This window comes from Cavenderia fasciculata (assembly GCF_000203815.1).
Source record: "Cavenderia fasciculata unplaced genomic scaffold Scf_Dfasci-F-a-25c12.r2-5, whole genome shotgun sequence".
In the NCBI taxonomy this organism is placed as follows: domain Eukaryota; phylum Evosea; class Eumycetozoa; order Acytosteliales; family Cavenderiaceae; genus Cavenderia; species Cavenderia fasciculata.
This window is the reverse complement of record NW_004457729.1, coordinates 3,817,070-3,828,843: the sequence shown is the minus strand read 5'-3', so window position 1 is coordinate 3,828,843 and position 11,774 is coordinate 3,817,070. Positions and strand designations below refer to the sequence as shown.

General features: G+C 33.0%; 4 protein-coding genes across 4 annotated transcripts; 3 read left to right on the top strand and 1 right to left on the bottom strand.

The window, feature by feature from the left end:
* Window positions 1-70: 70 nt before the first annotated feature.
* On the top strand, window positions 71-2,387 carry DFA_01859 (uncharacterized protein; the record flags this gene model as incomplete). Its single annotated transcript, XM_004359767.1, has 6 exons — window positions 71-262; window positions 350-619; window positions 688-969; window positions 1,058-1,683; window positions 1,750-2,171; window positions 2,251-2,387. 6 exons carry the CDS (start codon window positions 71-73, stop codon window positions 2,385-2,387), a joined length of 1,929 nt encoding a protein of 642 aa, XP_004359824.1.
* A 282-nt stretch (window positions 2,388-2,669) lies between these two features.
* DFA_01858 (uncharacterized protein) lies at window positions 2,670-6,808 on the top strand (the record flags this gene model as incomplete). Its single annotated transcript, XM_004359766.1, has 7 exons — window positions 2,670-3,486; window positions 3,948-5,080; window positions 5,157-5,447; window positions 5,525-5,893; window positions 5,963-6,340; window positions 6,409-6,536; window positions 6,601-6,808. 7 exons carry the CDS (start codon window positions 2,670-2,672, stop codon window positions 6,806-6,808), a joined length of 3,324 nt encoding a protein of 1,107 aa, XP_004359823.1.
* A 374-nt stretch (window positions 6,809-7,182) lies between these two features.
* Window positions 7,183-8,669, top strand: DFA_01857 (uncharacterized protein; the record flags this gene model as incomplete). The annotated part of the gene is made up of 2 exons (XM_004359765.1): window positions 7,183-8,264; window positions 8,336-8,669. 2 exons carry the CDS (start codon window positions 7,183-7,185, stop codon window positions 8,667-8,669), a joined length of 1,416 nt encoding a protein of 471 aa, XP_004359822.1.
* Window positions 8,670-9,381: 712 nt separating this feature from the next.
* On the bottom strand, window positions 9,382-11,296 carry DFA_01856 (uncharacterized protein; the record flags this gene model as incomplete). Its single annotated transcript, XM_004359764.1, has 3 exons — window positions 9,382-9,549; window positions 9,623-11,073; window positions 11,209-11,296. The coding sequence occupies 3 exons, from the start codon at window positions 11,294-11,296 to the stop codon at window positions 9,382-9,384; spliced, it is 1,707 nt and encodes a 568-aa protein (XP_004359821.1).
* Window positions 11,297-11,774: the final 478 nt, after the last annotated feature.

Below are 11,774 nucleotides of genomic sequence, written 5' to 3'. Positions count from 1 at the left end.
CCACAAATATGATATTCATTATTTAAAAATATATAACTATTCATAATAATAATAATTAATAATTATAATAATGGATATAGGTATAGGTATAGTAGAATCTTTTCTTCCATTCCCAGCGGGTCTCCTTGTTGAAGACGTATTTAAAGCTACGGACCCTGGTAAACAAACTCCTCCACCCAAAGAAGCTGGAGGTGATTATGTACCCAATCCATCTTTACCCAAAAAGGCACCCGAGCTTAAAGATGCCAAGTTCTTTGTAAAGGTTTGTATTCAATCCCCAAATAAACCCTGATAGATAGAATCAACCAATCAAAAGTACCAACTAACTAACTTGTTTGTTTAAATTAAGTATAAGAAAAAATCAGACGAGATCTTTAATGATGAGAAACGTCCGGTCCCTCCTTTACCAGGAAAGGCTACCGGAACTGCCAAGCAACTACCAGACTTTGTACCCAAGAGTCCAGCTGTTTCCAAGATTGCCTCACCCAAACCAGTCGACATATTGCCACCACCAAACCCCGCATTCGTAATGCCTCCATTTAATCCTGATCGCGTTTTGACAGACGAAGAAGGTTTAAATATAATCCTACACTTTTCTGTTTTTGAAGATGGAAAGAATGTATGTATTAAAATATACAGTGTAACAGGGTTGATACAATTAATATTAATATTATTATTGTTTTTTAGATTGTTGCAGAAAATGCAAACAAATACTTTTTAGAAAATGTATTATTGTATAGTGACCCAAACAATGAAATCTTAAAATTGTTTGGTATTACTAGACCGGTTTTGACTCAACGTCGTTTGGATATTTGTGATGAGATTCATGTTCAGAAATGGTATTCCTATTACTCTTTCTTTTACCTTCCATTGATGGTTGCCAATGGAAATTACTCTGTCTCTAAAAAGATTAATGCTGATCTTTGCAAGGAAAGAATCCATTTCCTTGAAACCAGTACAACTAGCAATGTATGAAACTATCAAAAAAAAAAAAAAAAAAAGATTAAATTAAATTAGGATTTAAATTAATGTTTTATCCTACTTTTAATTTATTTAGAATACCTATGCACATCAAAGAATGTTATTGTTTAAATACGCATTTTGTGAAAAGAATCAATGGATGCAAAAATTCCAAAAGAATGCTCAACGTTGGCTTCCTTTGTACATGCAAGAGCTAAAAGATGAATTCAACTTGGCCAAACACACCAAAATGAATACGGAAAGAACCACCGAACAATTCCAAGCTTTCATTGTCAATGCCAAGGCTATTCTGGATATCTTTGATCCCACCGGAGAGACATCCAAGAATATGATCAATATCATTATTGGGTCATCGATCTTTGTCACTATTGACCAAAAGAATTCCATCAAGGATACCCCAACCAATCGTCAGATCATAAAGGACACTATCCAAGCTATTATCAACCAGGTAAATAGCTGTCAACAGGTAGATGCGGATGACATTGATCAAATTACGATAGGCAAAGATTTAATCGCGGTGATGGGAGGAAGTGCAGGAGCTGTATCTAACCTTCAAAAGGCTATCCTAGCCACCCAATTCGAGAGTATAGATGGTCCAGACCTCTCCAAGGGTTACGAACAATATTTCAAGGACATTGGAGCACGTATTATGAACAAAATGCAATTCAATGTTGCAGAAAAGAGAGACAAATTCTTTAAATGGTATTGTATTGAAACATATATAATGTATTGATTATATATTTATCAAATTAATCTTTTTATTTATAGGTTGGGTAGAGCTTTCAAGACATGTCAGATTGGTGTTATCATTTATTCAGTTTACAATTGGGACAAGTTGGACACTTATAACAAGGCCTATTTCTTGGCAGATATTGTTAATATAGGGCTTGATTTGGGGTCGGCTACCAAGGTGGTTCCAAAGGCTTTCAAGACTATCGGTCAACTCATTGGAGTTGGATTAAACAAAGTACCCTATAAAGACAAGGTTCTCGGTATCTTGGAAGGTGCATTTACCACCGATTTGGCCGAATTTGTTTCGACAAGATTCAGTCCATTCCTAATCGCAGTGAGTGCCTTGAAAAGTGTTTACGATTGCGTGCAAGATGCTCAGGCTCAAAATATGGGAGCATTGGTGTTGGATGTTGCCAGTGCTGGTATTGGAATCGGAGTTGCATTGGCAATCTTTGGAGGTTAGTATTATTAAATTAAATTAAATTATTTTATATAATATTTATTTATATTCTTCTTATATATATATATATATAAAAGGGTGCTGTTGTACTGGCCCCTTAGCTCTCTTTGCTGGTGCAGTCTTGTTGACATTAGCAAGTATCAAATATATATTCTTCAATCCTTCAAACGATGAAATCTTCTTTGACAAGCTATATGATGGCTTGAAACTCTAAAGTTATTAAACAACAACAACAACAACAACAACAAAACAAAAACAAAAACAATATTCAACATCATATTCCCCAACCATAATTCCTAAATGATCAAAACTAACTTTTTTGGGACACACAGTAGTAGAAATAAATATTTTTAAATCTATCTCTTGACAATCTAAAATAAAAAATTGCTGGGTTATTCTTGATTAATCCATTTTCCTTCTTACTTTTTTTTGTTATTTATACTTTGTTTGTTCCATACTTTTCTCTCTCTCTCTCTCTTTATCTCTTTTCCAAAAAATGACCTTAGATTTAGTAACATATATAATTTACCAAGTTGCATTGGTTGGTGTTTACTTGGTGACTGCTGCTTGTTTGATTGATAGAATTAGACGAGAAGTCAGACCCCCAAATACAAAACAAGACATAGAGTTTGTACCACTTGGTTCAATCATTAACAGCGAGGTTGATGAGGAGATTGAAGATGGCCATAGACACGCTCCCCAATTACCTCTCCAACCCAGAGTCAATAGAGGAGCACTGTGGGTATTGGTAATGCAACTAGTATCCCTTTTGTTTAGATTGGCATCACATCTCTACCTCATCCCATCACAATTAAAAGGAGAGATATTGGTGCAAGGTGGGAATCTAACCTACTCGATACTATTGGTGTGTGGCACACTGCCAATATTCATGTATTGGGGTGCCAAGTTGGCAGTATGGTCAGCATTTGCAGCTGCATCGGTCATTGTCAACGACCCGGTTGCATGGCTCCAAAGAAAAGGTCAGTTTACTACCTTTTTAGTATTGATGGTTGCCGTTGTACCAATGTGCTCGTGGCTCCAATTAAATGCACTCTATGTGTTTGGTATCATGACTATTGTCATCCATCACTGCTTTTCAATGGCCATGAAAAGATTGCCTAGTCGAATAGCCCACCAAGAAGATGCCGATCAGATGATCCTAGAAGATGCAAGTATCGATATCACCGTCATCCAACTATGTGTAGTAGCATCGTACATCCGAAGCAACACCTTTCCTCTTCCACGAACCGTCTACGAACAAATGACAAACACGACCATTCGATTTGTTATTGAAATGTTTCAACTATACTATAGTATAGAGAGGAGTCATGCTATCAATATTTGGACTCTTGCCCTAATTGAATAATAATATCATCATACATCATCATCATCAATCTTATTATATATATATATATATTTAATTAGAGATATAGATATATATATATATATATATCAACATATGTACAGTTAAATAAATAAATAAAAAGAATTAAAAGAATTAAAAGAATAATAGTCTAGTCTTATCTTGCTAACTAACTACAACTGACCTTGAAAAACCAAGTATGAATAAAAATTTTTGATAATAAATTTATGTAATATACCGTGTACAGGTGAGAGGGGTGTTTTCCATTGTTTTTTGTTTACTTACTTATTTATTATTTCTTCTTCTTCTTATTATTATTATTATTATTATTTGTATCATCATCATCATCATCGACAATCAAAGATTTAAATTATCAGAGATAGAGATATATATATATATTATATTATATAGAGACAGAGAGAGAGATGAATCCAAGTGTTGATCAAATACAGTGCCCGGGCTGTGCATTGGCGTTTGAGGTTAATGTGTTTGGTGACCATTTCAATGCTTGCTTTAAAGAGGATGAGGTAATGACCACCACTACCACCTCGCATATTCCGAAAGAGACGGTCACTCCCATGTCTTATTCTGCGTCACGACACATAGATGTTGATGATGACGACGAAGAAGGCGATTCTATTATGTATGAACAACAAAGAGACAATCAATCGACATCAACTACCAATACTACAACTGCTGCAGCTGCAGCTACACTATCATCACCTTTTCAAATGTTACATCGTACTAATCAAAGTAATAACCCTAACCATTTAACAAATTATACTAGTGCAAATAATACTACATCGTCATCATCGACAACATCCACGTCTACTTCGGCATCATCTACTCCACCAAACAACAATCAAGGATTTTTTGGGCAATATATTAGAGGTATCGGAGAGAATGTAATGAATCCAAAGAAGCTATTAGAGGATTTATTTAAACAAGATTTATTAAATATTCATAGTTCCAACAACAACAACATTAACACTAACAATACTACTACTAATAACAGTAGTAATGGAATAAGTACTAGTAATAATTCAACACCAACTCAAACAACAAAAAATAGTTTAGAATCATCATTTGTTAATAATAATAATAATAATAATAACAATAATGGTAGTGGTAATAATCCATTTAATAATAATAATATTAATGGTATTCCACCATTCAATCCTTTTTCAACTTCAACTACATCAACTACTTCAACTTCTTCTACAAATAATGGAAACCCATTTAATCAAGAAATGAATGCAAGTAATCATAGTTTTTATGATTTGGAAGATCATCATAATTATTATATCGAGGAGGATGAAGAATTCAAATCATTACAATTTGCACGTAAACTAATTGAAGATGAACGACGTGCTCAATTGGTTGAAGAAGAGGAAAACAATAGACGATTGGTACTTGAATTGTTGGAAAATGAAAGAGAGGAACATGAAAAATCAAGACAACAACAACAAACCAACAATGATCTAGAAACAAAATGTGTCAAATGTCAAAAACAATTGGCTGTTGAAAGTTTAATATTTTTAGATGTAAATATCACAAAAAATAATAATATAATATTAATATATTTATATAGATCTATATTAAATATTTATTTATTTTTAGCAATGCGGACATATTTATTGTAAAGAATGTTTACATCAATCAATTATGAAAAAGATTGAAATGAAAAAGGTTTCAATGATCAAATGCAAGAGTTGCAAGGCATCATTATCAAGTCCAGATATTAAACAAGTGTTGAGTGATCAAGAATATGCCAAATATGATAGTGCATCATTGGATGAGGTCATTTCAACAAACAAAGATTCCTTTTTCAAATGTCCAAATTGTAGTGTTTTAATGGAAAAGTTACAACATAATCAAAATACGCCACAAGACAATAATGCAAAAGAATATGTAAGTCTATAAAAAAACAAAAAGACAAAAATATATATATATATTTATTTATTTATTTATTTATTTTATTTTGTTAGGATCAAAATGGAAATGAATTAAGTAGACAAGCAATTGAACATAAGAAATTATATAGATTTAGATGTTTACAATGTACAACTGTATTTTGTTCAGAGTGTTTTGAAAAACCATATCATCTTGGGTATACATGTGACCAATTTAAAAATTATTCTACCTCTAAACATTGTAGATATTGTCTACAGTCTTTGAAACCAAGTAATTGTTCTACACTCTCTAATCAATGTTGTAATCAACCAGAATGCATGCAAAAGTACATGCTATCATGTAAAAAGAAGTTGGCATGTGGTCATAATTGCTGTGGTATCTCTGGTGAAACTAAATGTCCACCATGTCTAGTTGATGATTGTCCATATGCAAATCAAACTCAAGTAAGAAAAGAAAACAAAAAAGAATCGGAAAAGAAAATTGGATTACTTATTTATTTATTTAATTTTTAGAAATCATCAGATTATTGTAATATTTGTTGGGTTGAAGAATTGGGTAGTAGTCCATGTATTCAATTAGAGTGTGGACATATTGTACATTTGGAATGTTGCAAGAAAAAGTTGGCAGGTAAATGGAATAGTTCAAGAATATCATTTGGTTTTATGAAGTGTGCAATTTGTCCGAAATACATTAAACATCCAGCTCTGAAAAAGGAACTGACCGAAATAATGGATCTATACAATGTCATCAAGGAAAAGGGTCTACAAAGACTAAAATCACAAGGTCCTGAAAAAGGTGTCAACTTGAAAGATCCAAGTTGTAGGTGGTACAATGATGAAGAGGGTTATGTTATGGATAGACTATCATTTTTCCCTTGTTTTAAATGCAAAGTATGACTATAGTATTAGAAAAAGAAAAAAAGATCATTATTTCTAACCTTTTTAATTTATTTTTTTAGAAACCATATTTTGGAGGAGAGAAAGCATGTGGAGAGAATAATGTAGATTTTAAACCAGAGGAATTATTATGTGGTGGATGTAGTTGTGATGGTGCTGATAATTGCAAAACTCATGGAAAAGAATATATGTATGTTACAAATCAAATGATCATTTTGAACTTTGAACTACTTATTAATAATTTCCATTTCTAGTGAATATAAATGTAAATTTTGTTGTAACATGTCAGTATTCTTTTGTTGGGGTAAAACACATTTCTGTAATAGTTGTCATTCGCAAAGTACAACCATTGTCAAGACACCAAAGGATCAATTGCCAAAATGCAGTTGTGGAGTTCCCCATCCACCAAATGGTGAAGAACATTCATTTGGTTGTAGTTTATGTAGAATCAATCATACATAATAGATTAAATTAGATCTAATTTAATCCTAATAATAATAATAATAATATTAATACCAACAAAAAGTTATTGTCGATGATAACCAACCAAAAACCAATTAATCATGTACATAAATCAAAATTTTAAATCATACTGTAGATTCTTCTTATTCAAGCTTTCCATTTCTCTTCCTCCTTCCTTTTGGGTATTAATATTATGAACAAAAGAAAAATAAGACAAAGATTGATAATCATAATGAAAAGAAAGGAATAGATATAATAATCATATCTTTCTTTCTGTTTGTTTTTGTTTTTTTTTTTTTTTTTTTGTTGTCTTCAAGATTATAATCGGAGATTAAATATTCTATATTAATACAACCCGGACGCCGCTGGACAAGATGAAGAAAAAGAACAAGAATAAGAATAGAGGAGGGGGATCACATCCTCCTCCTCCTCCTCCTCCTGCTCCAAAGAAAAATGAACCAACAACAAACAATACGAATGCAAAGATCGTTATCGTCGATGTCGATGTTGACAGTCCAATGCAACAAGAGGGAAATACCGTCGTCTCACCAAGTAATGGAGATAAATCTTCTTCTACTACCAACAACAACAAACATCAAGAAGAAGATGGTGGTGAAAGGTCAATCAAGAAACTAAAGGTCAACGGAGACTCATCATCATTATCGTCATCATCATCTATCACCAACTCTCCAGAGGAATGTTCTACCCCACCAAACGATAACAACAATAATAATAATAATAATAATAATAACGCGTATACACCTTCATCCTCTTCCCCACCATTCGTTCAACTAGATGATGATCACCATCAAGATGAAACAACAACAACTTCTACTACTACCACTACAACGACGACATCGAATCCAATCGATAACATGTTTGGATTACAAGATTTACTCGATCTGTTGGGTGATGAGTTAGTATCTGATAACCAAGATAATGATGAAGATGATGACGATATATACGATATATTGACAACATTGAAATCTAAAAAAGATGAACAAGAAGAAGAAGAAGAAAAAGATGATAATGATGTTGATATGGCTGAAGAAGAACAAGATGATAATGGCAGTAGTAGAGGTGGGAGGACTATCACACGATTTCAACAACGTCAACTAGAACAACAAAGAAAGCAACAAAACAATAACAATAACAATAATATAAATCAAACCGAAACAAATGTAAATACTTCAAAAACAACATCAACATCATCATCACCAAATAACAATAGTAATAACAATAATAATAATAATAATGGTAAAACAGCAGAAAAAGCATGTGATGCTTTATTAAACAATCTAAATAATAGAGGATATAATTATAATATAGAGATGGAAGAGAATGAAGACGACCGATCGAGAAGATCACACTTTTTATTGGGAGCACTTTATGAACTAAAGAATCTTGAAAATATTAATCAGGTAGATCAATTAAAAGGAGAAATCGAATCATTAAAGTATGATCAAATAGAGATAGATATAGAGACTCTAAAAGGACTAACGAATCCTTCCAAAAAAACCTAATTAGATCAAAAATAGAAACTAGGGAAACTGAAATACAAGACCTAACAAACAAACTAGAGGCGAGAAATAGACTATTACAATCCATACCCAAGGAATTGATTATGAATTGGATGATGTCTAACCAAATATTTATGAACAAACTTGATAGTAGCTCAAGTGTATCTCACCAAACCAAACAACAAATTGGAGGACAACCTCTTCATCCACCACAACCTCCCATTTCTTCCTCTTCCACAACGTCTAATCATTTACCTTTTAAAAAATTATCAAATCAAACAATCAACCAGAATTCTTCTAGTTCATCTTTATCAACCAAAAACAATAGAAAAAAGAAATAACTTTTTTTTAATATATTGGTAATATTATAGTATAGATCTAACAACAATTATCATAATAATAATAAATAATAACAATTGTTGTTGTTAATTATTTGTATACATTTAATAATTTAGTTTCTAAAAAAAAAAATACTCTCGAAAATCCTATTGTCTTGTATTTTTTTAAATCTAAAAAAAAAGTATTGAATATGGAAATCAAATCAACTTGGATAAATACATTATTATACTATAGTGTGATTGAAAGACAACTAGTTTAATTTATATTTTTGTTTGTTTGTTTTAAAAAAAAAGAGTCAAAACAAAAAAGATATATATATCTTTTCTTTTATTTATTGACAATATGTGATTAATGGCATATAATATTGTTGTTGGTGTGAACTGTGAACTGTGAACTGTGAGTGTTGGGGGATGTTACTTTGGTTGATGATATTGTGTATGTGTGGGGGTATGGTGGATGGGGAAAGAGATAATAAGCAAGCCATTAAGGTGATTGGATGGATTTGGTATGGTATGGGAGATGGCAAACTTGATGATTAATATACTTTGTGGAAATAATTATATAACCAATTAGGCCAACTATTATAATAATGACACCTTTTCAAATGTCATTCATTAATAATAATAATAAAATTGGTTAAAATTATGGATTGATTGAATTTCAAAAACCAACAATTAAATATATGTTGAGTGGGATAGAGGAACCAAACCCTCTTTAAAAGGTGGTAGAATGTGATTGTGGTAAAGTGTCTGATTGGAATTTAACTCTAATATTTTGATTTCCAATTCTACTACGATCCAATATCATCTGAGCATTAACTGCATTTTCAACATTTATAAAAGTAATAAAACATTTTAATTTGTTTAATTTGTTATTATTAATCTAGAAATAAAAAAGAAAAAAAGAAATGTTAATAAAATAAATATAAATAAATAATATTATATTTAATATTTACCTTTAAACTTTTTAATGAACCAAATCTTGAAAAAGTTTCATAGAGTTCAGAAAACTCGATATCATAACGGTATGTGCAAATGAGAGTGTTTTTGATTCCAAAGTCAGTTGGTTGATTGGGAGAAACTGATCTTGAGGGATAGGCAATAAAGGCGGCATAATTTATAGAGGGTGATGGTGGAGATGATGGGGTGGATGAAGAGGATGAAATGGATGACGAAGAGGATGAAACATTTATATGTTGATTATTTAAAAGGTTAGTACTGGAATTTAAATTAACATGATTATTATTAGTATTATTAGTATTGTTATTAGCTGAGGTGTAGTAGGTGGTTGGTGGTGCGGCGGTTGAATAAATATAGTAGGTGGGTGGGGCGGTAGAGTATGTGGCGCCGTTGGGGTAGTGGGTGGGCGAGCCTGGAGGTGATGGCGACGACGATCCATAGTCGTAGCTAGTATGGTAGGCGGCCGATGCCGACACTGGAATATATTGGTGGATGGTATGTGGGTGGTGAGGGTGGTGGTAGCCCAAAGGGGCAGCGTATGTGAGATGATCACCAGGATAATATCCTTGATGATCGGCGGCATATATATAAGCGTATGTTGGTTGTGATTGATTGTGGTTTGGTTCATATACAAGTTGGGTTTGTTGTTGTTGTTGTTGTTGTTGTTGTTGAGCTTGTTGAGCGGCAGCAGAAGAAGCTCCACCATGGTGGTGATGGTGATGGTCAAGAATATACTGACGTTGTTGTGGTGGTGAATGTTTTGGTGATGGTGGAACGACTTGAGATGTCTGGCGTTCATGTTGTTGAATGATAAGTGGTTGGGATGAAGAATAATGTTTTTGTTGTTGATAATATTGAAGTTGTAATTGTTGTTGTTGTTGAACAGCTTGTTGTTGTTGTTGGACAGCTTGTTGAGCTTGTTGAGCTTGTTGAGCTTGCTTGGTTGATTTACTTGATGAAGAGTATCTGACAATCAATGGAGCACCACCCAAATGATAACTACCATTCATGACGGTGATGGCGTTGGTCGACTCGGTGATATTGGCAAAACGGACGTATCCTGAACGCTTGGACTTGCCAGAGGCCTGGTCGATGAGTACCTGGCTCTCAATGACATCGCCAAATGGTTCAAAGGCGGCACGGAGCTGTGCGTCAGTGATGGTGGGTGACAAGACACGGACGTATATGGATGCCGATGGATCTCTTGGCTCAGTGTCTTCGACCATGTTGGATGGGTTGATGACTGGGGCTTGGGATGGCTTGGAAAGCTTGCAAAGCAAGGTCTTGTAGCCGATTTGGAGACGGTTCATCTTGGCAACGGCGTCCTTGGCATTGGATGGCTCAGAGAATCTGACAAATCCATATCCAAGACTACTTCCAGTCTTGGTATTGACCATCACTTTGGTATTGATGATCGATCCATGTGGCAGAAACAAGTTGAAAAGATCTAAATAATAAAAAGAAGAGAGAAAAGGGGAAAAAAAAAACAAAAAAAAAAAAAAAAAAGAAATCGGGGCTCGATTAGTTCAGAGTAGATGGATGTCATTGAGTTGCCATGTCGATCGGTTTTTGCATTACTTACCCTTTTCAGTATATTCGCATGGTAGATATTTAACAAAAACATTGCATTCATCTACTTCAGTAAAATCTTCAGATGTTGCAGATCCCATCTTTTTAATAGTTGTAGTAGTAGTACTTTGGTTGAAAAATTGGATAATATATATATTGGATATGTGTATGTATGTATGGATGTATATAGGGTATGGATGCGTTTATATATAGATAACAAATTATAAAACCAAACTATAAATATATGGTAGTAGGTTTTGAAAAAGATAATATAGATATATATAATGATGATGATTTAATTAAAAGAAAAGGAAGAAAAAGATGAAAAGGAAATAGTTGTTGATGAATGAAATGATGGTTGTTGTTCTGATGACGATGAAGTTATGTTATTATTATTATTATTGAGGAAGCTAAATTAGGTTCCTGAAATTTGATTGGTATAAAATGGCAGATTGTGTTTTTGAGATGAGAGGAAAAAAAAAAACCTTGAGCGGAGATGAGAACCTGATATATAGATTTGTATAGAAGCTAAAATTGGATTAGGATTTTTAAGGGTTGTGCAATGGTACAATAGAGAAA